Source organism: Sparus aurata, chromosome 19, assembly GCF_900880675.1.
Source record: "Sparus aurata chromosome 19, fSpaAur1.1, whole genome shotgun sequence".
Taxonomy (NCBI): domain Eukaryota; kingdom Metazoa; phylum Chordata; class Actinopteri; order Spariformes; family Sparidae; genus Sparus; species Sparus aurata.
The window spans coordinates 5484372-5506716 of NC_044205.1; the positions used below are offsets into that span (position 1 = coordinate 5484372).

A 22345-nucleotide genomic window follows, 5' to 3' on the forward strand; every position below is an offset into this window, starting at 1 on the left:
TCAGCACAACATACAAGATTATTTAACTTAGTTTGCTGAGTAATACCTCACAGAAAATCATAGAAATAAAGGATGAGAATAGGAATATCTTGATTGAGGCCGACAGTGTATGCTCACCTTGCCTGGCGCTAACTCAGTCTAACTCTGTCTATCACATTGCATTACACTTCATGTCAAACTTCATACTCGTGTTTCATAATGTTCTCTGTATCACAATGTTTGGCTCTTTCATTAGGATTGCATTGTAGGCTTGTTGTTCAAGGCCAATTTATCAATAGTCTCAAATATATTTACCAAAGACAGAAAAAAAGACTGCCCTAGACAATGTATTCTGTACCTGTGGTGGCATTGAGGGACACGTAGCTGGCAGAGAATCCCTCAGTGACTATACTTGAGTCGGACACAAACAGCAGAGTCAGTATGTTGTCTGTACTGGTGATGGATGGAGGTACTGAACGCCCACAGAACCTGCACACACAAAGCACCCAAATTGTTTTACTCACATATGACAGCATATAGAAAGCAATTATCTGCATAATGTTCACGTTTAACAGAATGTTTTTATATGTATACCCAACAGTTAAAAAGTCTGCCATGGCCTGCCACAAGAGCTTGATTGAGTGCAGTCCAGTGGCTGAGAGGACTATGCTTTATTTTTTGGTCTTTCATGCCTTCAGGTTGTAATCTTCTTTACATATAGATTTTATTATGTCTGAAGAGGTTGAAAAACAAAGAAGGAAAAGACATTGAAAGCTTAGCATCAAAAGCAGATTTAAATGCAGATTTAAACAAATATCAGTTTCAAGTTATTGCACAATTATCACGATAACAAGCTAGAATTAACAAGCGTGTTGCTTTAGTAAAATTTTAGATAAAAATAGAAGGGTTGGTCTAGTATTAGTGGAACTGGATCAGGGAATATTAGTAGAACATACTATGGACTGATGAATTAAAGTTGTGACTGTACATATACATACAGCATACTCTCCATACTGTGAACATTTACTCTATATACATACAACAGTAGTTATCTTAAACCCAAGTATAATGTTTTTAATATGTAACCAAGTAGTTTGGTGCGTGAAACTAACCAAACTGTGACCATTTAACAACTTCAGCAACAGTCCAAAGGTCATAGTATGTCACAATATGTGATCTGTTTCTCAACAAGCTTTTTTTTTTTAATTCAAGAGAATGTAGCGTATCGGGTATTAGGGCCAGCATGACCACAGAGCCCTTTATGTGCTTAACTGACACTAGAGAGGTAGGTAGTAGGTGTGTCCCAATTCTCCAAATCCACGATTTGATTTGAATTTCAATTTTAAGTCACAATTTCATTCGATTACTTTTTTCTTTTTAGTACAGATGGCTATGCCATTTTTAGACTAGTCTAGTCTTGGATGGTCAACATACTTAAGTGTTATAATCCCCATTATTCATTGCCAATGTACAACACTAAGGCGTTATTATCAAATCCAAATAATTTATAAATAACAACTTGTTTCACCAGTCGATTTGAAAATAATTGTAAACAAAAGAAGAGAAGTCATAGAGGTTATCTGCCATAACTGCGGAGATGTCCTGCCATATTTTATGCTGCTTGTGGACACGTATGCTACACGCGTATAGCAAGCAGAGGGTGTGGCAAAACACCACAGTGTGGGAGTGTCACTCCAGGGTCTGTGTGTGTGATACGATGGGAACCCCCTGCTGATCAGTTTGCCGACAGACACAGCTTTTATGCTGTTATGCTACTAGCATGCTGGTCCTAATAGTGATTTTTTGTCCTCATTGACAGATTAAGAATAACAGTGACATCACCACTGTTTGTTTTAAACTAGGGTCAAACTAAGAACGAACCAAAGTGAAAGTGAAACATAACACTACACAGAGAAACTTTTGTTGTGTTTCCTCTGTAGTATTATCCAGGCGAAGAGTAGCTTTCACCTACAGTGATCGTCAGCATCCACAGATATGATTTAAACTGGTGCAAATAGCAAAACTGACTGGCACATGGAACATTAATTTACACTCCACTGTGGCTTCAGTCATAGTCTGAAAGCCAGCTTATGTGACTGGCCTGTGACATCAGGCTGTGTTTCTCCAGAAGTTGACTCCACCTCAACTTTTTTAGGTCGAGATCATGACGTCATTTCGAACGATATACGACTTACAATCAAGATCGTGACGCCCCTAGTAGGTAGTGTGTAATATTTTGCTGCTGATGCCCACTAACCAAGCAGCTGTATTTGATTGGTTGTGAGAACATGTTGGTATGTGTCAATGTTTCATTTACCTGCCGATCTTGGTTCCAGTTTGCACAGTGCCATTGTCGTACACTTCAACGTAATCATAATTACAGTTGCTATGGTACTCGAGGTTGAAGGAATCAAACGACAGCCGAACTAGGTTTCCTGGGGTAACGTTGATATACCATGTACAGTTGGCACCATGGGGGTAGCTGGTGGGGTGGCCGGGGCTCGTGATGGTGCCTGATGGACTGGTCAGAGTGTCACCACAGCCTGGTGCAGGAACAAAATGACAACTTTAAGGATTAGTAGAATTTAAAAAAGTTTGAAAGTAGCTTTAAGATGCTCATTTTAAAGAATGTGAAACAAAATCATGAATTGTTTTGTTAGAAGCAGCAGGTAACATTTCTGAAAGATATCAGGCAGGTTTCAGTTTAAATAAACAACATTAATGGAAGAGCCACAACAGAGCCCTGAGGTTCAGTGTATTTGCATGTTTGAGCGCATTTACTACAAATGACATCATTTCTATGTAATATGAGAGCCAGTCCCTAAACTGCACACTAGTTTAGATAGTATGTACCAGTTCAGCATATTGGTACCATCTTAGTTGCCATTTTTATCAAACTGTTTGCTATAAATTCAGTGAAAAGAATAACTTCAACATTATGTCACGTACAGGGGAGATGACTGCTAAGGTTGCTATATTTATTTAGAATTATGATGAGCAACAAAATGCCAACAGCAGGTCACTCAAAGAAGGTCAAAATTACAATGATAATAATTTGAGTCAATCAATAATAATTACAATAAAACATTTTTTATACTTAACATATTTCTGGCGAACATCGGGCTTCCACACACCCTGGGAGTCTTTGTAAAGTGTATAGTCTCTAGTCTATAGTGTATAGTAATCGCGTCAAGACTTGTATATTTCATATTCAGTTTACATTACAAAGAAAGTAAAGGTGAGGGAGAAAACTGTTCACTTCTTAGGAGAATTTGCAGCAATAGTAATTTGACCACTTCGGTGCTTACCGCATTTGATGAACTAACTGAACTAACACAATAACACTGGCATTGAAACATTTGCATTTGAAAAAGTTGTACTGGCACTTGAACAAATATTTTGCACTAAAAAAAAGAAATTACATTGAAAACTAAAAAAAACTAAGACACTAACATTCTATTTAGCTAACCTGAGCTGTGATAGCTCATAGATAGCTGACATTAGCTAACATCAGACCTTGTTCCAGCCGGGCTCTGGCAGACTGGTATATAAAACGTATCATAATCCAATTGTTGTTGGGGGTAAACTCCTCATTAGACAAACATGATGGAAAGATCTTTTTTGGGAAATATTTTTTTTAATGTTGATTCAACTTTTTCAATTACTATTATTTCAATGCCAATGTCTCCTCTCATGTTAATTGTCACTAGTTCATCTTGCAGCTTACATTTCTGTAGTTTTTACCAACCACACTTGTTTGTAGAATAAGTTGAGAGAGTCTGCAAACTCCTTGGCGTCCTCTGGTTAATTAAATGTGGTATTATTTTCCACGTGCAGCTTGGCAGACAAGCTGAGACTGTTTTTTGTGATCTCTCTGTGTCTTGATAATATTACTGAAGGCTTGACGCTGATTCATCACTTTGGATGTGTAAACCGGTAATACAGACATCCTTGCACTGTTATAACACAACGTTGTTCTCTCTTGACTTGCAGAATCAGTTCCCTCTCCTGGTCCCCGTGTACTTTAGCAATAATTGTCTGGGGTCGCTCTCCTGCGGCCTGGGTTTTAAAATGCGGTGGGCTCTACCCACTTCCTACAACCTTGATAAAGTCAAGGCCAAGCAGAAAGTTATATGGAGCACCTGGTATATTTGATTAACTTCCTCATTTCCATACCCTGATTTTCTATAGCTACTAGTATCAAGATGGTGAAGGTTGGGATACCCCTGCCTTGAGAGCCACTGTTGCCCAATTGTTGGTTTGCTTTGCAGCCATGTGCTTGTCGTCAGGTGCAGCCTCATTGAAAACTCTAGTTGTTTTTTCTCCGTCCGAATACCTATCCCAGACCTTGTTTTTGGCACCATTAAAACACACTGAGGGAACCCCAAAAGGTAAGCAACATGAATTCAGATAATCCACTACCTTAGAGTGATTAAATATACTAAAAAGGATTATCTTGAGCACAGGCTACTCACACACAGCTACTCCATCGTTCACTGGAAGTGATCCCCCTTTCCCCCCATTAAACAATTTATAAAGAAGAATGATAAAAGGTGTGCACCTTTTTTGAAAGTGTCTACTTTGACATAAATATAGAGATGTTTTCAGAGTCAGAGTCTTGAGTGAAACTTTGTGAATAATGTTAATCATGACACTGAATTATTTGCACTTTTCTCACCCTCCAAGGCAGAGCCATAGGCTGCTTCAAAGCCATGATTGTTGACAGAGGAGTCGGTCTTGAAGCGGACGTACATAGATCTCTGAGTGGACTGAACCCTTGGGGGAATTGAAGCACCACAAAATGTCCCCAGTAGAGGAGAGCTAGATGTGGAGCCATCCCTCACCTGGAAGATAGAGGAAACATGTATTATTATAAGTGATCCACTGTCTGCCAGCTCCATTCATAAATATACCTATCAAAAAATATATATGCCCACCACAGAATAGAATACAGTATTATCCTTATTATTACATCCACTAACATCAGTTTTTTGTCTTCAGTATGAATGTTTATAATGAGCATTTACTACAACTTCAGTTGACTCTTCAGTAGTCATTGGTATTTATTATCTTGACTTTGGATCAGCTGTGATGGAAAGACAATACCCAAGCAGTTGTCCCTAATCCCAAATCTTGTCGTCATTGTCCTGGAACATTATTATCATTAGTTTATAGCGTAATAATCATGAAATAATGATCACTGTGAAACACTTTTTCTGTGTCACCCTGAAGTCTGCTCTGCATTAACTTCAGCACTTAGTGTCCTACTTGCATTATGGCTGTTGTGTGTTTAAGCTGTCTACAGTAGTGCTGTAAATGAAAAAATTAAACCATTCATCGCTGACACGGAGCCCGGTGTCCCGGGACTTGGTGGTGGTGGTGGGGGGGGGGGGGGGGGGGGGGGGGGGGTCAGTTGGTGCTAATTTTGCAAATATAAAACCTCCGTGCATCAAAAAAACATTATAGAAAGACTCATAATTGACATTTGTAGCAGCTGACAGACTCCTTTCTTGTTATGGTGTTCAAAGAAGAGCTTTATCAGACAGATTTTGTGATGCATGCCACTGGGCAAAATTGTAAGCATGAGCGTCGCCCTTGTATTCAGGTTTATGATAACCAACTCAACCAATTAAAAATGAAAAAGACAAATGAAGAAGAAGAATACACTCTGTTTCTGCTATTTTGTATGGAGTAGTATTGGCTGTTTTATTTTATTAATTGGTTTAATTACCTCAACAAAGTCATAACGACAGGAGCCTCCTTCAACATCAAATGACAGGAAGTTGAGGGTGACAACATAGCCCTCTGACTGGTTAATGACCCACTCGCAGTCCTTGTTGTGTGGATAGGCATTGGGATGGTAGGGAGAGCGTAGCTGCCCAGTCCCAGACAAAGTGCCTCCGCAAGCTGGAAGAGGGAAGGTTAATGGTTAGTCAGTGACTATTATATGAATGGATCATGTCAAAAGTTACTATTTTACCATTACATATGTAATCTGCCTCAAGCAGGCCGTCCACACAAACTGAGTGACCGTGCAAGAAGACTAGTGAGGCAGGCCACCAAGACACATTGAATACTCTGAAGGAGTTAAAAGCTTCAGCAGCTAAAATGGGAGGGACTCTGCATACAGCAACTGTTGCCTGGGTCCTCCACCAGTCAGAGCTTTATGTGGGGTGGCAAAGAGAAAGCCACTGATGAAGAAAGCTCATTAAATCTCCACTAGAGTTAACCAAAGCCATGTGTGAGACTCCAGGGTCAACTGGAAGAGGGTTCTTTGGTCAGATGAGACCAAAATGGAGCTTTGCAGGCTCTGGATGTGAAAGCCTGATTGAGACCTATCCACACAGACTCAGTGCTGCGCTTGCAGCCAGAGCTGCATCAGCTCAACACTGACTTGAAGGGGGTGAATACTTATGCAATCACTTATTTTACATCATATATTTTAATTTGTTGACTAAATCTGTTTTAACTTTAATATTAAGGAGTGTTTTCTTTCAGTACATTTTTTGTTTTGTTAATGTTCTGTATTTTGACTATGATTCCATTTATAAAAGCAATAAAAGTGAAAAACATCCAGGGGGTGAATACTTTTTATAGGCACTGTACCTACAGCTCCTGACCTGACCGTTGAGACGTTTCTTTCATCATCTCAAAAATAACAAATGTGTTTCCTACAGAGCAGTTAAGCTGTGCAATAGTATAATAATATGGTTAATAGAAATCTGAAATGTTATGCCCTCAACAATGTTGTGTCCATTTTTCCTAGATGCATTGAAAATAGTATGGAATATCAATATTTTCAAGGTATTTTATTGAAGTAAGAAATTTCAGCATCATGACAATGAAACAATATAATATACCATGCTTTCTATTGTAGCTAATGAACTAATGAACTTATGTTGTTTGTTTACCCACTGCTGTGACATAATTAGCTAGTTTCAAGTTTCTGCTAGTTTACTGCTGTGAAACTAGGAGCCAATCTGTGATGCGAGGTTGTGAAATATATTCCAGAAGTTGGTTAATTAAGAAGTCATTCGGGTATTTATGTGAAATAGTTCACCTGGAGAAGAATTTGTCTTCACTGTGACATAGTAATTGTCACATTTGAGGACACAGTAGAGCTCTGTAGTTTCTAATTATTATTCTATTAAGAACATCCATTATTAAACTAAATAGGCATAATTTCATGAACAATGCATCAACAAAACATAAATTATGTCATATCACAATTAAGTTTATTAGTGTGAAATCTCACCAACTTCGTAGACAGCCCTGAAACCAGCCTTGCTGACTGAGCTGTCAGACCTGAAGCGAATCCACAGGAAGTTTGAGGATGAGAGGATGGGAGCTGGCAGGGAGCTCCCACAGTACCTCCCTATCAGAGGATCAGTCTCCATTCTGCCATCACGAACCTGGGAAGAAAGGAAAAAAAGGAAGAGAAAAGAGGAGTAGGTGAGAAGCAGTGCTGAATTAGTCTAAATGATCAATGAAAGCAACCTGAATAATAATATGAAAAGTGAATAAATAGACAAATCAAGCAATTAATGTTTAATGCAAAGTGTTATTAAACAACCCACATGAATCGACATCACACACTGTAGCCTAGTTTACGTAAACTAGAGTGTTCTAAGCCAGACCTGAGAACCAGAGCTGATTCATTGCAAAAATGCAATAATGGCAACACTCGCAAGATCAATAAAAGCAAAAATCACTTAGGAGTCAGCTCTGCCTCCACTCTGAGACAGAATGCATGAAGATGGGTTTTTCCTACTTTTCTGCAGTGATGATGAGGCAAACTTCTCGGAAAGTGCCGAACATAGGGAGCAGACTTATGATCATTGGGAACCACATAACAGCCAGATGATGACCACTGTACAGTAGGTTCAGTAAAGCAGCTGGTCTCATTTCTTCAGAATGAGTCAGCCTAAGGCTTAATACAGCAAATGGGCTTGTGGATTTTACATTTGTACATTCTGGAGCTTTTTTTCAGCTTATAGTAAAAAGTGAATAACAAAAGCTGACACCTGTAATTTCCTGTTGGCCACATGGCCAAGCAGAGGGATCACCACAGAGTCAGGACAAGAAGCAGAGGGACAAGAGGATGAGCTCAGAGAGAAGAGCCAGAGGACCTCATGTGTTGTAAAGTCTTATAGTCCTGTGTATTTTTGTTGTTGTTTATTTTCTTCACTTTTACAGTTTCATGGCTGCAGCTATGTGTTTACTTTATTATCAAATGGGGCTACTTTCTTTATATACTTTCACAAACACATGGAGGACTGCATATATAGTTCTGTATTGCTACTCTAAAATTGCTATCAGATGCACTAAAACATGGCATCATTAACATGGAATTGCAAAGTTCAGGTACCTTATACTGTTAGCATAAGCAGCCCTCTGCAGATTTTTATTTATTTATTTATGTTGTTTGTTTCGGACATGTCAATTCATAAGCATCACATTTCGTCATTGTTCAAATAATACAACACACATGGCCGAAAGGGAAAAGCGGGAGAAGCCAAAGCTTATCAAGTCCCGCCCCCATTACCCACAGGATAAAATCTTCATTCTGATCTTTTTTTGTCTTTTGCAAATTACTTTTTTTCTTTTCTTCTCTTTTTTTCTTTTGTTATGACCTTTGACAAAACATATTACAGCAGTAGCATAAAGAGCTGAATTCAAGCTCTAGACAGTACATACAGATTACATGTGTGTCTGCACATGTGTCCATATTAGTCCATCATGAGTGAACAACAGTCTCATCTTATGGCCTCATCTTATAGCCAGGCTTGCCACAAAGTCAGAATATCCAATTGAGAGAGAGCAAAAGTCCAGTGTATTTATTATTTGTTGAGATGGTGTTGGGATGGTGTAAGAGCCCTTTAATGCATTTTCATGTTATTCATCAGTCTCCTCTGCAGCTTTTATGGCTGCTAGCTTCATGTAAAATCATCATGTAAAAATATAAAGTGATGCTCATTTAGGCCTATTAATAATCTTGACTTTAGACTTTCTAGGCTGCGTCACCTTCATTATAGGACACAAATATGTTTTGTAGCTCCAGACAGACAGAGGGACGGGGGCAAAAATGACTCTTTTCATAGTAAAGGTTGCTGAACCCTGGGCTAGGGGCTTGATTTGGAAGAAAGGCGATCCTTGCCTCAAATTGGAAATCTGTAGCTAAACATCTAAAATAATAAATGATAGTAGAACTCAAATCATAATTCAATCATCCTGGTCAAACATCAATTACAGTCCTGTGATACTGGCATTTCCTTATCATTGTGTTAAAAGTTATATTGAAACTCATGCGATAGCAAAGTGGAATCCTGTAAATTACCAGATTTGAAGCTGAGTTAGACTTTCATAATATTTAAATGATTAGATGTCCTGGAAAAATAAACAAAGAACTAGCAGTAAAATATTGATTTACAAATTTAAGTAGATTGTTTAGACCATGTCAGACACTTAGGACCATTTTAAACACGCTCAAAGAGGAATGTTGGTCATCCACACAATGTATTGCCCTGGAGAGGTCTAATGGACTTCCCTGTGGATGTAGTCTCTTGACATCCTTCCTCCTTAAGGTCAGAGGTCAGTTGGTCAGTGTGTCAGTGTGTGTCTCTGTGCACTCCAACACAGGCACAGAGACCCTTTTGATAAAACCATCAGAATGTAAATAATAATAAATATTTAGTCCTTTCTTACATTTCTGTGTTTGGTCTGCTGCAGTTGAAATCTTTGTCTTGAGCCAATTTAAAAAGAAACTGAATGCAGAAACCAGTGTCTAATATATCCTTTCTAGATTCTGTGTTGCTTTTTAGAAGTGTGGCTTAAATACATCATGTATTCCAAGCCTCTGCATTAACATATGTGAATTTTATTATAGTTATTGGTTGGCACATAGATTGGTGGCTAATAGTATCTTAGCCAGACAATATCAGCATCTTCTTATTGCCCCAATATTACTGAGTCAATGTATCTAATTACTATACGAATAAGTGCTTCGTACACTACTTAGCCAGACCATGAACTGGATGACTGAGGACCTTCACTAACATACTGAGGCAGTTATGCCTTCTATGTAGAGCTGGTAATACATAAATAAGGACGTGAGAGAGGCAGCCAAACAACCACAGGTAGTGCAACTATATCAGCAGTATTATGCTGAGCTTCTGAAATTGAGATGTCAGTCAGAGAACTTGGAGAGTTGGGTGCATTAACATTAGGTAAATGTGTTATTTTCAGTAATAATAAGAGTACTGAAAATATGTCAGGGTTTTCATTTGCATGTTTGAGAAAGGATAGCCTCATTGGCTACAAAATTGAAGATGAAAGGTCTAGATACATGTTTAAATTGTACTCAGCACTCAATTCTGAATTTAAAAGTAGCTGAGAAAAGGGGAAAAAGGGTGAAATGACATATACCAAATATACAGAAATAAAAAATCAAAGAGATCTTAATATTATATTGAAAAGTCATATCTGACTTGAAGTATGAGATGGGATATGTTGCTAACCTTAACTAGGGATTAGTGATTAGTGACATAAACCTAACATTAGAACAAAACTCCTGTTGGACTGGAAAAAAAACATTGCTAGTAAAAATAATCTAGGAAACAATTATGCCGTAAAAACATATTTGACAAAGCAAATTAGTGGTGCAGAAGTGTATTTTAGTAAGAGAAGGGGTTGCAGTATTCATAAATAAATCAAATAGATAAAGACATAATGTAATGTTTGTGAGCCATAAACAAGTCCTACCTCCACATAGTCAAAAGAGCAGTTGCTGTGAGTCTCCAGGTTCATGTGAGTGAAGTTGAGGGCCACCCTCTCACCTGCAGGCAGCCTGACCAAATAGACACACTGGCGGTTGTTGGCATAGTTGTTGGGCCAGTTGGGGGAGATAAGGATGCCCTCACTGTCTAAGAAGGTACCGCCACAGCCAGGGTCACCTATGACACAATTCACAGCAGTGTGAGGACTTTACATGAGGACAGCACCTGTGTATGGAGGACTAAACCTGACTTAAGTATAAATAAATGCATAAATAAATGTATAAATAAATACAGAAATAAATAAATAAATACATGCTTAAATAAATGCATGAATAAATGTATAAATAAAAGAATAAATACATGAATAAATGCATAAATAAATGTATAAATAAATACATAAAAGTATAAATAAAAGAATAAATAAAAGAATAAATAAATAAATGCATAAATAAATAAATAAAAGAATAAATTAATGCTTCATATTTATTTCTACATTTCTGTTCACCTACATTTATTTATTTATGTATTTCTGTGTCCACATGTTAATGAGGTAGGAGGTCCTAACCTCAGTCAACAGCATGATTGGTTACAGGAGTGTGGGTCTACTACGTCTTTATTAGGGTCTACTACTTCTGCCTTACTAGGTGCGCTGATTCCTGTACAGGAATGTTGCTGGCTACCAGCAAGCCCGCTCAGCTAACTGTTAGCTGCAGTAGTTGACATTTGGTATTCATGTAGCTCTGGTTTAGTAATGAAATTGACTGGCGTTCATTTTAACTGGCGAGGGAGCCAGATGTGCTGGTGGTGTGGTTTGAGAATCCCGTCTGGAGAGAGAGGGGTCCTCGGCCATGTCCGCTAACCAGGAAAAACATTCTGCTCATCGATTCAAGTCATGTATATGTGGGCTGTGACCTGCAAACCACTGTTAGACGAGCGCTACAGAGCACAAATCATCCCAAAGTGCATGTTGTTGGTTTCATATCTTTGTCGTGAATGTCTGTACTCTCAAACAACTCATGGGTGGAACAGGCTGAGGCATTTGTTCACGCTGAGTGGCTCAAGAGCAGCGTGGAGACCGCTGTTCCACCCATGAGTTGTTTGAGAGTACAGACAAGGGCGTAGAATTGGGTAGGGACTCTGGGGACACGTCCCTACCAATATTCAGCCGCTACTGTGTAGTCACTATCAATACAACCGCTGTCCGTAGTGTTAAGTCAATGATTATGGCACACAAAGGGTTACATGTCGGTCTCTGCTAGAAGTCCCGCCTCTAACCTAAATATCGCTCCGTGATCAGCTGGCGGTTTTTTGCTAACTTACATGTGATTGGCTGTCCCCACTGTCACTCCTTCTGCTAGTAAAAGCTACATGCAACTTGCTAGTTGGACCGGACGAGAGGCAGTGCATGTTATCTGCAACTGCGAGTGTAAGTTGTCAACATGTTTGGCATTTGTTCTTCCTGGGTCACGTCAGCTAGATGGATTTTAATATCAGTGGTGTCATTTACATTTGTGTTTGTGTCTGTTTGCGTGCATGTACGTGTGTGCATGCGTGTGTGCTGTATAGGATTTGAAGGATGTCAAAGAAAAGAAAACTGGATATAAGAGACTTCTTTAGGAGTCAAAGTGTAAGTTACTTCAAGGGTGTATAGGTAGAGGCTCAACAATACAGATATTGAATAAAAGAGAATATCAATGCCAAAGAGATACACTTATTTAAAGTGTATCTCTAAAATGTCAACCTCACATTCTAGATGATCAGGTGAAATATAATTAATTAGTATTAAGTAATATTAATATTTAGTAAAAGCCTTTTTGCTCAGGCAATAACTGTACCATCAAGCTCTATGATCATTGTATCCCTAATGTATCTGTTCATATGTCATGCATCAACATATTTTTGTAAGGTGACAGCCGAGAGGCTGGAGGAGATGGAGGAGGAGAAGCCAGAGAAGGTAGAGGAAGAGAGGCAGGAGGAGGTAGAGAAGGAGAGGCTGGAGCAGATGAAGGAAGAGAGGCTGGAGGAGAGGCCAGAGAAGGTAGAGGAAGAGAGGCAGGAGGAGGTAGAGAAGGAGAGGCTGGAGCAGATGAAGGAAGAGAGGCTGGAGGAGATGGAGGAGAGGCCAGAGAAGGTAGAGGAAGAGAGGCAGGAGGAGATAGAGGAGGAGAAGCTGCAGGAGATGTAGGAGGAAAAGCTGAAAGAGAGGCTGGAAATTCACAGGTGAGGTTAAAAGTTATGATGGATATGTTAGTCATGAGATTCAGCACTGTGACAAATGTTAGTGTGATGATGATCTGAATAGCCATGCTTCACCCATGTGGCTTTAAAACTCTTCGAAGTTGCCTCCTTGTCTTTCATTAGTTGCTTTAACCTATAACATCTGCATGACGTGAAATTATGATTGCTAATGTAAAAATAACGTCAACTTTCAGGAGTGCTGCCTTGGAGCACTATTGTGTCCCCACCAATCTCAAAATCAAACCTACTGCATTGAGTACAGACATTCACGACAAAGATATGAAACTGACAACATGCACTTTAGGAAGATTTGTGCTCTGTAGCGCTCGTCTAACAGTGGTTTGTAGGTCGCAGCCCCGGCATCTCCATGTGGATAGAAGCGTTCAAGCCACGTCAAAACAAATACACATATACATGACTTGGATCGATGAGCAGAATGTTTTTCCTGGTTAGTGGACATGGCTGAGGACCCCTCTCTCTCCAGACGGGATTCTCAAACCACACCACCAGCACACCTGGGATCGTTAAAATGAACGCCAGTTAAACTGTCACACCGGTCGAGGCCATTAAGCTAACTGGAGCTGGTTTGCAACGTTACAGGGAGCAAGGCTTGGGATTGGGAATCGTTTGCTTTTGTCTGGCTCTCCGATTTGACCAATCATGCTGTTGACTGAGGTCAGGACCTCCTACCTCCTCATTAACATATGGACACAGAAATACAGAAATAAATACATGTAGGTGAACAGAAATGTAGAAATAAATATAAAGCATTTATTTATTTATTCATCCTTTTATGTATACTTTTATTTATTCATTTATACATTTATTTCAGCATTGATCTATTTACACATTTATTTATTTATTTATCTATTTATTTATTTATTTATTCATGCATTTATTTATTCATTCATTTATTTCAGCATTTATTTATTCATTTATATATTTTTTCTATCTCAAATAATTATTTTCCATTTCACTAATTAGTGATGAAACGTCAGACTTTTGGTAACTTTTCCTTCCATAAATGCACCTCAGGATAACATGAAGTGACATTTTGAGGTGCATCTGAATTTTCTTTTATTGTTCGACACATTGAAATGATAATCAAAATGGAATAATATTAATATAAATGATAATGTGCAAATATACACAATCAGGGTTTGAGTTAGATGAGGAGCCAATAGCTAAGCTCATATTATGGTAGGATTTGAGCTCCTATGAAGGCTGCAAAATTTTAAATCGGTGGGGGACACTAATATATTTCTAACAACCATTACTTTAATCACTAATTATGAATTTGCAATGTGTGGGGATTTTTTTTTACATAAATGATATAAATAGGTTAAAAGAAGCATGATGTCCAGAGTAAAAGCAGAGGAACTAATACCTTTTCATATAGAAATTGAATAATTCTGTTGTTCTGATCTATTTGACACATTTGTTGCAAGAAGTGGGCTGCTGCTCTGTGTGTAGTTGTGTGTTGAACACATAATGACGTAAAATGTGCCTTCTTGTAAATTAAATCAGCATTAAATACAATACAATAGATGACTCTGTCCTTGTGAAAAGTATCTGTTGCAGCATCACTGTAAAAGTGTGTTTGTTGTTTGTGTTTAAAGTGCATCCTGTCTTCATCCACATCTGAAGTGTGTCATACCTCCTAACGGCTGTTTAAACACACTGTATCAATGATTTCATCATTTATACCAAATTTCTTAAAGGTAACGTATTGACGGTTAACATGAAATTTAACAAATCCATTAAAAAGTAACTGATTTGGCTTTTCTTTGGAGAAAGAATTAAGTGGAGAGGGTCACCACACTTTCTTGAAAAAAACCCTCAATACTGGGACTTATGGCATTTGCAGAAACTGCATAAACTTTGTAAAAAGGCTGTCTAAAACTAGTATTTGGGCTTACTTGTTAATTCAGCACACATTATACATTAAGATATTTCTTCCTTTCTGTTGTAGTGCTTCATGCCACATTAATAGGGAGTTTTGGGTCAAATTTGGCTAGCAATAAAAATCAGTTAATATTTGGAATGATTATTAATTATATATATTTAACATGTATGAATAATAATAATAATAATAATAATAATAATAATAATAATAACTTATTATTATTATTATTATTATTATTATTATTATTACATGAAGGACAGAACCAGAGCATGGTCTGCAGCCAGTTCCAATACAGATATGCTTGGCATAACAGGTGTCCCCACATCCCCCTTGACAAGTCCCTAGCTACATGACCATTTTTATAGGGAATAAGAAAAAAGTACTCTGCCTCCCCCTCAAGGCGGCATTTAAACCCATGTAAAACCCATGTGCAGCCCATTTAAATGTGTTAACTTCATGTTAAACTTGTTTAAAATCTCGCATGTACCTTCCAGTGGTTGTTTGCAAACTAAAAACACCAATCTAAAAAGGACATCAAGCAGTCAAAGATGGGTTCAGCAGATGTTGTGTAAGAGGAAAAAGTGTATGAAGTGCATTTACTAAGCATCAACTGGAACTCAAACTCACAACCTTTGACACTAGGGTTGGTGGTGTAAAAAGGACAGGCGCCATGCAGTGACTGTGGCATCATAGTGTTTTTCACATGCTATATATGGTGCCACATGTCACTACATGTTAACATGTTTTTTCACATCACAATATGCGGTTGCATAATTCCCACATGTGCTCCATATATTGCAAAATGTGATGAAATGTTTTCTACATGTAACCAAAGGGGAAGAAGGGCTGGTTTACATCCTGCACCAAATCAATTCAAAATCCCAATAGTGACACAAAAGGTTTTGCATGGGGCAGATTGTGTATTTTAGCAGAGAGAGAGGGTTAAATTATGGACAGTACAGATTAAAAAATCCCACAAGAGAACCACCACAGGACCTCCTGGACTACTATACTCCTACTATTATTAAACACTTCACAAAAGTATAACTATCAATCACACATCAAGGGCAACACCTAGATTAGAGCAGTTATCCCTATATGAACACAACATAGAAGAACTGAAGTCTCTCGACAAACAAATAAACGTGAAAAAATACATACATAAAAACAACATTAAAACAATGAACAGCACCAGACGTGATGGCAAGTCCACTGATGCAATTAAAGTCTCAAGTTGTCTTGTGCCAATGTCAAGAATAATCTTTCATTAACTGTTATGTCAATATGTATAATGTGTTTCATTGTGACATGTATACACCATGGTATTCAAGTAAGTAAGTAGTAAGAGTTTCTTACTTGGTGATGTTGTGTATGTAATGTGGAAGCCTCGGTCAGAGACAGTGAAGTCTGAGTGAAAATGAACCCATGCTGCTGGACCGGTGGTCTGCAGGGGAGCGGGCGTTTCAGTACTACAGTACTTTCCCAGAACAGGATCTTCTGGTAGAAGACCATCCCGGATCTACAACATTGGACCACACAAGACAATAAATTGAACAACAGTGCAAGACAGTGTGCATTAAAGGCTCATTGCATCAAGCAGTATCAGTAGTGCTATACAGAGTGCAACTGTGACAGTTTCTCTGTAAAAGCAACCAGGTACACAGTTATTGGGTTTGGGCTTCAAGGGTATACAGTTAAAGGAACATTGTCCTAGTTGACACAAACGACTATTTCTGTGATTGTTGTATTTTCAACCTGAACTTGAACTTAAAGTGATACTACTAGTTTTGCTTTAAAAAAGACTTCACATAAAGTATAAACCCTTATTTTAGTAGACCCACACAATCTGGCTGTGTAGATAGACAGTAGTATTTTTAACATGGGCACTACATTTACTTTTTTGTTGTGTAAATGATTCATACTATCACCTCAGCTGGTAGCCGCGACATGGCTGCAATGGCTGCAACATAATCATTTGAAGCAAGCCCTACTGCCATAGTTGCATCACTAAAAGTTCTCGTTTTTGCCACTGACTTTAATGTCTGTCAACATTAAAGAAATTACACCTTTAGAGAGATCCTTTTTTGTATTCAGAAACACAAGTCTAATTAAGCGGTGATATCTTGTAGGAGGTGAGTTGTTGCAGGAGGACGATGGCAGAAAGAGTTGCTGGTTCAGGTGATCCAATGGACTGATTCCAAAAAACCTTGTCTGAGTATGAATCATTTAAACAACAAAACATGTAGATATGAGGCCAAGGCTTCAAAAAACACTGGCATTCTCCTTTAAGTCTTTTTAGTTGTCCATGATTTAATTGATTAATTTAACCTAATGCCAAATATTGGGATATATAGAAGCAATTCCTACCTCTAGGAAGTCAAAGTTGCAGTCAGGATGATGCTCCAGACTCAGAGTCCCAAAGACAAAGGTGATAAGCAAGCCAGGATCCACTGTAACCTCCCAGTAGCAGTCCCGACTCGGTGGGTAGTTCCCAGGGTAACCAGGTGAGTTGAAATTGCCATAGGGGTCAGTTAGTTCGCCTCCACACACTAAGATGAGAAAGCAATTTTAGTGAAGGAGGAACAATTATTTCACTTTGTTCTTCAAAACACTTTGAAATCGGGGAGCAGCACACTGACATTTTCAGTATGTAGCACAGGTTTAACTAAAACGAAAAAAAAAAAAAAATCAGTGTTTCCATAATAATGTCTTTTTATGGCTCATTGGTTAAAGCCAAATGAATATTATCAATAATAACTGTAATGACATTTGTCCCTCAAATAGCAAGGGCAGAGCTGCTGCTAAGGAGAGAGTCAAGTACAGAGTCAGACCTTGTGGAAAAAATAAACACTCAGCATCACATTGGGTCTGTTCTGATCCAGAGCCGTTTACTGATGGGAGGAGAGCTCAGAAATTAATTTTTAACTTTTGGGATAAAAGTTGATCTTCCCTCCTTTTAATCAACCTGACAGCAGCACTGATGCACAGATACGACCTCTATTTGATTGTGTTTATGTACTGTAATATACATAAGTGAGAGGTGAGACGTTCCACTGAATTCAAACACAGACGTAAACACCCTGCTGTTGCATTCAGTCTTATGGCTTATGCACAGTACAGTAACCGTAACTGTAAGAAAGCATTACAAGCCCTGCCAAAGCACCTGGCATAGAAAGAAATTCTAAAGTATTCCATCACATATAAATTCAGCACTCATCTTAATTTTCCTCAAACCTAACAAGGGCTCTAGTTTCTGCTTAAAATACCACCATATATCACTTATAAACACAGATATTAAAATAATGAGTAAAGGTGTATCCATGAGATCAGAAAAGGTCATCCATATCCTTATTCACTCAGATCAAACTGGTTTCATTACAGGTCAACACTCCCTAAACAACTACCTGAAAAATATTTCAAAAACCAAAAGATTAACACACCCATCATATTATTAGATGCAGAAAATGCATTTGATCATGTAAACTAGACTTTTTTGTTAATAACATTGGACAGGTTTGGTTTTGGAGAGTCATTCATCAAATGGATTATAACAATTTCACCCACAGCACAAGTAATCACAAATAGAATCATTTCACAACCCTTTACAATAAACCGCAACACTAGACAAGGATGTCCACTCCCTCCACTTTTATTTGCACTGTTTATCTGCCAGGACGCACAAATCACTGCAATTATGACAGCCACTAAGTCCATAAAGTCAGTTTATATGCAGACGATTTACTATTATATATATATATATATATATATATATACACAAAAACCCTCAACATCACTACCGGCAGTATTTCAACTCATAGAAAGATTCTCTTCTGTCTCCGACTACACCATCAACTGGCCCAAATCCATCATCCTCCCATTACATATATAGCAGTGGAATGCAACTACTGGAAAACAACCTTTTTAACATCTTTTCATATGGTAAAATGAAACAATTAGTTGGGCCTATTAGATTATTTTCCTTTTATTTGTCAAGCATTTGATTTATTGACTACTGTTGGGATGTTTATACAAATAGGATTAAACAAAATTGCTTCTAGAATAACTTACCAATCCTTGCTTCATTTGATGTTTTAATGTGTCTTCTACTGTTTTAACACTACAGGGATGATTCCCCTGGCTGATTACGTCCTTTATTTTTATTAAGAGGAGAAAATAATCTCTGTTTGACAATACATGTGTGACAACCATATGTTAAAGCCCTGAAGCCTTTTTTTTTTTTTTATCAATTTCCCTTTTTAAGATGACAAATTCCTCTCTGTTTTCCTTGGGGTGACTACTTAATGTGTTGGAATTTCAGTTGCATGCTTTTCCAAGGCCTTTTGAAGTGGCTGTGTGCTGACATGGCTCTCACTGAATCTGTCAATCAAAATTCAAAATTCAAAACCTATTGAAATCAAAAGACATTTACAGATACACGTACCTGGGTCCTGAGACTGCCAAGCAACAGTGAAGCCACCCGCATTGAGAGTGTGGTCAGAGCGAAACCAGAAATACAGTGAATTATGGGAGCTGTAAAGCTCTTGGGGATTATTTTGGCCACAGTATGTTCCAATTATGTAGGCACTGGCAGTGTCCCCATCATGAATTTGAAGGAAGTCAAAGTTGCAGTTGGTGCTGCTCTCCAGATCGAAGAAAGGAAAGGTGATACGAAGAATCTGATGAAGAGAAAAACAGAATTCAAGTTCAACTGTCAATCAGCTACATGTGAGATCTTGTACCAGTTTTAGTATTAACCAATGGAATAATAATGTTGCTCCCTGATTGCTAGATGACAAAGCCTTCACTTGTTTAACATTATTTGCATTAGGCCACCATATATGAAGTCATTATACAAAATCAATTTTTTTATTTCTTATACTGTGTAGCTCTGAAAACTTAGGTGATCTTAGCAATGCTTAAAACATCATCATCCATCGACAGGATATCTTCTGGATCTTGCTTGATAGTCCTATAACTGTAGTGAATGAATGAATATATACATTAATACATGAGAATGTAAAATGCAGTCCGTCAAATTGGAGAGACAAAGCTAACAGATTACAGGAAAAGGAGATCTATATTTACCTTAGTAAGAGAGACCTAATTGATGAATTTAGTACTTTTTCTGGATACAAAATCAATTATGATAAGTCCATGGCCTTTCCCCTTGGGAAAATCAGTAGTGAGGATGTTTCAGAATACTTGCCTTTTAAGGTGACTTACAATGGGTTTAAATATCTTGGCATTTTTTTCCCAGCCAAGCTCTCTGATTTAACAAAATGTAATGTTTTACCTACAGTTACTAAAATCAGATTGGATCTTCAAAGATGGATGAATTTACCAGTGTCTTTATTAGGCAGGATTGCAATTATTAAAATGAATGTTTTGCCACGCCTACTGTATCCAATTCAGATGCTACCTACCTATATCCCATTAAAGCTATTTAAATTAATACATAGTGCATTTCGTAGATTTGTCTGGAAAAATAAGCGCCCCAGGATGAAATTACAGAAGCTTAATCTCCTATAAGAAAGGGTGGGTTAGCCTTACCTAATCTTATTTATTATCACTGGGCCTCACAACTGAGATTTGTCGCAGACTCCGTAAAAGACAGTGAGTTTTCATTTACAGATCTGGAAAGTATAGGTCTAGATAATGTTTCAATGTCAGACCTTCCTTTTGTTCATTTTAGTAACCTACAAATTAAAATGAAGGATAATTTCATAGCTACAAATATATGCAAGTCTTTGAACAGTATACGTAAACATTTTGGACTTAGTCAATATTCATTTTTAGCACCCGTTGCAAATAACCCAGACTTTGAATATACTTGTGTAGACGGGGGATTTAGAGATTGGAAGGCTGCTGGTATTACAAAAATGGATTATATGTATCTGGGCGATGCACTAAAGTTGTTTCAGCAACTACAGGAAGAGTTCAATCTCTCTCAAATACATTTTTATCGTTACTTACAAATCAGGAGTTATTTAAACTCTATTCCATATTACAAAAGTGGCAGAAAGCTGAATATTCTTGATAGTCTTATCACAAAAGCAGCAACTATTAATAAGAAAGTGATGACCTATATATATGACCAGCTGCTTATGAATGATGAGACTACAATAAATATTAAAAATAGCTGGGAAAGAGACTTGGGTATTCACCTAGATGACCAGACCTGGCGTAAAGTTGTGTATAATGCCAAAAGAATTACTAGATCAGACAAATCGCATGAAACACAATTTAAGATAATTAATAAACAGCATGTGACTCCTGAAATACGTAGTAAATATGACAACTCATGTTCTGCAACATGCAGGAAGTGTCAAAAACAACCAGGCACTTACTTTCATTTAATATGGTTGTGCCCATTGATTAAAATATTCTGGTCTACTGTTCAAACAGAGATAGAGAACCTCCTTGGCATCAGAATAGCAATGGATCCTAAACAGTGTATTTTTGGTATCAGCCCTTTTTCCTTGTCTGGTCAAAATGTAAAATTGTTAAATATTATGTTGTATGCTGCACGTCTTTCGATCCTGCAGGTTTGGCTTGATGTACATCCTCCTACAATATCTATATGGTATGATAAATCACTATCATTTCTTCCATATGAACGGTTATCTCATGTACTTCAAGCAACCCTGGAGGATTTTGTTAAAGAATGGTCCCCCCTTAGCAGATTCTTTAGCAGTGACTGGCCAGCAATAATAAGTATTGGAGTAAATTAGGACTAAGCATAAACAATCACTGATATAGCGAACCCTCCCCCCCCCCCCTTTTTTTTTTCTTCGGTGTTTTTTGTTTGTCTTTATGCTCAGTGTCTTGTTTGTTTGTTTTGTTCTTTGTATACGATTTTATTATATATGTTATCACTTTGTAACAGCAGAAAGCTGTGGTCATATTTTGTTTCCTTAATGAATGATGAATGACTTGTTCTGTTGTCACAAATAAAAATTAAAAAAAAGAAAAGATAAATAAAAAAAAAAAAAGTAAGAGAGACCACCACTGACCTTGTTTGCCTCAACACGGATAACCCAGGCACAGCTGACCTGGTGATCATATTCATCATGACCTGGGGTGTTGGGATAACTGAAGGAACCAGCAGGGCCAGTCAGGTGACCTCCACACACTGGAACACACAATCACACTTATAGTAGCACCTGATGACAGTCGACGTGTTAGAAATGAGCTGGACAACAAAAAAGGCATATGATGGGGAGCTTCTTCTGTTCTATGTCCGCCTTTTTGTTACGGAAATTTGGAATAAAAAACATCCATTTATGATCACATAAAAGTACTAGCAAAATGAAAAGTATTCTTATTTCACCTTTGTGCAAAGGTTGCATGTTCCATCAAAACAATTATGTTAGCCTACACATAATCTTGTGAAAGCACACACCCTTTGTTCCTACATGCCTTTCATTACATTGCTCCATCATTACAT

General features: G+C 37.8%; 1 protein-coding gene across 1 annotated transcript in view; it reads right to left on the bottom strand.

The window, feature by feature from the left end:
- The window catches only part of cubn (cubilin (intrinsic factor-cobalamin receptor)), a 114734-nt gene that overhangs the window by 73102 nt on the left and 19287 nt on the right, over positions 1–22345 (bottom strand). Inside the window, exons 13-22 of the mRNA XM_030398587.1 lie at positions 21912–22030; positions 19340–19574; positions 17266–17447; positions 16255–16417; positions 10741–10931; positions 7235–7391; positions 5711–5886; positions 4658–4823; positions 2297–2522; positions 338–468 (exon numbers count right to left, since the gene is read on the bottom strand). Coding sequence (XP_030254447.1) covers positions 338–468; positions 2297–2522; positions 4658–4823; positions 5711–5886; positions 7235–7391; positions 10741–10931; positions 16255–16417; positions 17266–17447; positions 19340–19574; positions 21912–22030 — 1746 coding nt within the window. The remainder of the gene's footprint in view (positions 1–337; positions 469–2296; positions 2523–4657; positions 4824–5710; positions 5887–7234; positions 7392–10740; positions 10932–16254; positions 16418–17265; positions 17448–19339; positions 19575–21911; positions 22031–22345) is intronic.